General features: G+C 35.7%; 1 protein-coding gene across 1 annotated transcript; it reads right to left on the reverse strand.

Moving 5' to 3' along the window:
- Positions 1-475: 475 nt before the first annotated feature.
- On the reverse strand, positions 476-3,246 carry LOC107808878 (putative NAD(P)H dehydrogenase (quinone) FQR1-like 1). Its single transcript, XM_016633440.2, has 4 exons — positions 3,112-3,246; positions 1,831-1,924; positions 1,132-1,394; positions 476-916 (listed from the first exon to the last, which is right to left on the reverse strand). The coding sequence occupies exons 1-4, from the start codon at positions 3,132-3,134 to the stop codon at positions 685-687; spliced, it is 612 nt and encodes a 203-aa protein (XP_016488926.1). The 5' UTR covers positions 3,135-3,246; the 3' UTR covers positions 476-684.
- Positions 3,247-3,631: the final 385 nt, after the last annotated feature.

Genomic DNA, 3,631 nt, shown 5'->3' on the forward strand with positions numbered 1-3,631 from the left:
ACATATGTGCTAGTACAAGTAATGCTGAAAACAATGTTTCCCAACAGAGACAAAGGGAAATGAACAAGAAAGAGGATAGAAAAGTGAATGAGGAGATAGAAATTGCGAGCATCTAGTTGAGATTTTATTGCTTTTAGCAGAGATCAGAAGGACCACTTCAATCTTGGATATATTCTCTGGATAGACACTCCATTTTAAGCTGATTTATTACTCTGCTTTATTTATTACAATATAAAATCTAACTGTTGCTTCTTAAGCAAACAAGGTAGCAACATATGTTTCATAACTCATCTCTGTAGTTTGGGCCATTGGACCACCAAAATATTCTTAAGTTCAAATGGCTTTTGGACATCCATTATATAGAGTAGCATTACCTCCTAGAAAATGTTCCGAAATATCTGTCCTTTTTTTGTGTGTGTGGGGGGGGGGGGGGAGGTGGGGTTAGGAAAGGAATTGTTGCTGCAGCCATTGGCTATGAAAGAGGGAAAAAATATTAAGTATTGATTCATAAAACATGTAAACCAACGTCTGTAAACTATGAGACACCGACGAATGACCCTATAAATATGCTAGGAAATAATCACTTATTGTGTAGGAATGCAGAAGTTAAAAGTAAAACAAGTGTAGTAGACATAGGGGAAAAAATGAAGAGTAGAATGCAATACTATAATTGTAGTGAAACAATCAGGCAGAGCCTTTGAGCTTCTTTGCAATGGTGGCAATGTATTTTCCCTGGTGGAAAGCTTGCTCCATTTCAAGCTCTGTTGGCTGTCTAGAGCCATCTCCAGCATAAGTTCCAGCACCATAAGGACTTCCACCTTTAATATTCTCCATCTCGAACATGCCACCTCCAAATGTGTAACCAATTGGAACAAATATCATTCCATGGTGAACAAGCTGTGTAATTGCTGTCAACCTGCATATTCATCAAGTCTTAAGTCAACAAATTTGAGCTTAACTTCTATATACTAACACTGCAAACACCTAAAAGAAATTATAGTTAACGTGGAAAATTAGGCAGGCTGGTTGCGACAACAGGTTTAATTATACTCTAATTGTGCAATTTTTTTTTACTTCAATTTTTCAAATTTCAGAACTCAAGTTAAAAGATGTGAGTCTAAAGGGACTAACGCGGTAGTCTCTTGGCCACCTCCTTGAGAGCCAGTGCTGTAGAAAAGGCCCGCTGGCTTCCCTGCAAGCTGCTGAGTTCTCCAGAGACCTCCAGTGGCATCAAGAAATGCCTTGAACTGAGCTGCCATCATCCCAAATCTTGTTGGGAACCCGAACAAAAAGCCATCAGCCTCAGCAAGGTCATTGGCTGTGATAATTGGTGCATCGCCTTTCGCTGGTGCACCCATCTTTCCAAGAACCTCTTCTGAAAGAGTTTCTGGTACCTGTGCCATTCACAAACAACAAAAACTTAAAATACAAAAGCAATACATGTTCATTAGTTTTTCTCCTTTCACCTCCAAAGCCCACCAAAGGGCATTGTTCAGAATACAGCCAATCATAGGAATCAAGAAATCATGGAAAAGTTGAGTCGCGGGTGAAGAACGGACAATGCACTAACTATATAGACTATTGTTGGAATTGTTTTCTTCGTCTAATTGCATTGACACATTGTAATTTCAAACAAGTAGTAGTCACACTAGGAGTAGTCACACACTAGGACTGTAGAGATCTCACACTGTCAATGATTAATGTAAACACTTTAGGAGATATTAGGTTTGCAAAGTCAAAATCACATACTTTCAACAATATTCAGGGATCAAGAGTTCTCTAAGTCACACTCACATAAATGACATCATTAAAAAGAAATGACAAACAGACCTGCCATAGTTTGGCTTCTACCCCTTCAACTGATGCAGCTCCTTTCTTTATCTCTTGTGCTAGCTTCTCAACATGTCCATACGTGGAGTAGTAACTGCATAAATTTATATTTTTTCAACCATTAGCTTTACAATCCCCAAATTGATAATCAACTGAATTAAACCAACCATCCACACTTTTAGAGACAAGATTTTTGGGGTTTATAAGACTTCACGGTGTCAGATATGCATACGAGACACAAGAAAGTTTTGACTTTAAATTGAATAAGAATCACAGATCACAATGGAATAGTTGCAAGCAATCCAATTAAATAACACCAAATACACTAAGGATGAGGACATCAGCACTAGAATCCAACTTCACAAAACTTATAACGATAAAACAGGACAAAAGATGGCACAAACCAGAAAGCAATCAATCATCAAAAATCACCCAATGGAGGATTTCTTGAGTTATGTTTTGGGGGTTTGTTGGAGAACTGGTAGTTGATACAACTCAACAAAATCATTGACCAAAGATAATATGACCAACTGCATCATGCAGCTTCAAGTTGATATTTTTTAATTTCAAGAATGTCATCTTATACAGGAGTAAAAGAGTACCTAACCAACTCCTACAAAATTAGTTGGTATATCATTTTCATGAGAATCTTTCAGTGAGCAAAAAGTCTTCTACCTTAGATCAAGAGAACAGACATAGGTAAAAGTGGATAGGTTGATGTTTCTTTTGTTTTTTCAACTTCAAGAATGTCATTTTATAAAAGGAATACAAAGGAGTACCTAACCAACTCCTGCAAAAATTAATTGGTTAAATCATTTTCATTAGAATCCTCCAGTAAGCCAACAATTTCCTAAACTTGATCAAGACAACAAACACTGGAAACAAATGACAGCCTTCACACACTATCAGCATTCAATTGATCATTAGATCATTAATTTTTAAAGAAGAATCAAATCCGAAAAAAAACTTAAATAATTACCATAAAGAAGGAAAATTCCCATAAATATAATAAGGTCGGAACATAAAGACAGTCTCTTTAGCAGCACACAACCATGGGAAAAATTATCTAGCAAAACAAGAATAAAGAATCTAACAGCACTGATCAAAATAACAAAAAAACAAATCACACCCACAATTCATTCCACTGCAAAATTCAAAACAGAGAACTCAAAACTCAAAAACAAAATTACAGAAAACAGACTATAAAAACGTAACATGTACAAGAAAATAAACAGGTACAAACACATATATATGAGATAAGTGTAGAGAAAGAGTGCTTACACAATGTAGACTTTGGTAGCCATAGAAGGATCTTGAAAGTAAGGTTAGGTGAATGAATGAGTTGGAATACAAAGAGAAAGAGGAATGGTATTGGTGGAAGAGAGTGGGGTGGCCATTGCTGCTTATATAGTCAAATATCCATTAAGAGTTGACCATTTTCATAGAGGCTTCTCAGATTTGTGTGGATTAATTAGGGGTAATTACGTCATTTGCTCCCTCATTTATTTATTCCTTCATAAGTTGTTGATGTCACGCTCATCATCATTATCGTAATAATTATACCTTTTTTTTTTTTTTGGTTTTTTATATTAGAGTATACTCTAAATTCTTATTCTTCATTATTGAGGGGAAACAAAAGAGTAAAGGAAAATTTGACCCCCCAAATAAAAGAACACAAGAAAAGGGGCAAAGAAATACTACTATAATGTTTGGATTATACTTGCAGAAAAAGGAAAGTTAAAGCAGAAAATGAGAAAGTAAATGTAATTGCCACACTATAAAATATTTACTATGAGTACGA

The sequence above is a fragment of the Nicotiana tabacum genome, chromosome 17, assembly GCF_000715075.1.
Source record: "Nicotiana tabacum cultivar K326 chromosome 17, ASM71507v2, whole genome shotgun sequence".
NCBI lineage: Eukaryota > Viridiplantae > Streptophyta > Magnoliopsida > Solanales > Solanaceae > Nicotiana > Nicotiana tabacum.

Excerpts from the sequence above, each read along its gene's own strand:
- LOC107808878 (XM_016633440.2), bottom strand. The coding sequence starts at position 3,134 with ATGGCTACCAAAGTCTACATTGT. Across the intron at positions 1,925-3,111 it reads GCTACCAAAGTCTACATTGT|TTACTACTCCACGTATGGAC; the intron begins GTAAGCACTCTT and ends AAATTTATGCAG. Across the intron at positions 1,395-1,830 it reads TAGAAGCCAAACTATGGCAG|GTACCAGAAACTCTTTCAGA; the intron begins GTCTGTTTGTCA and ends TGAATGGCACAG.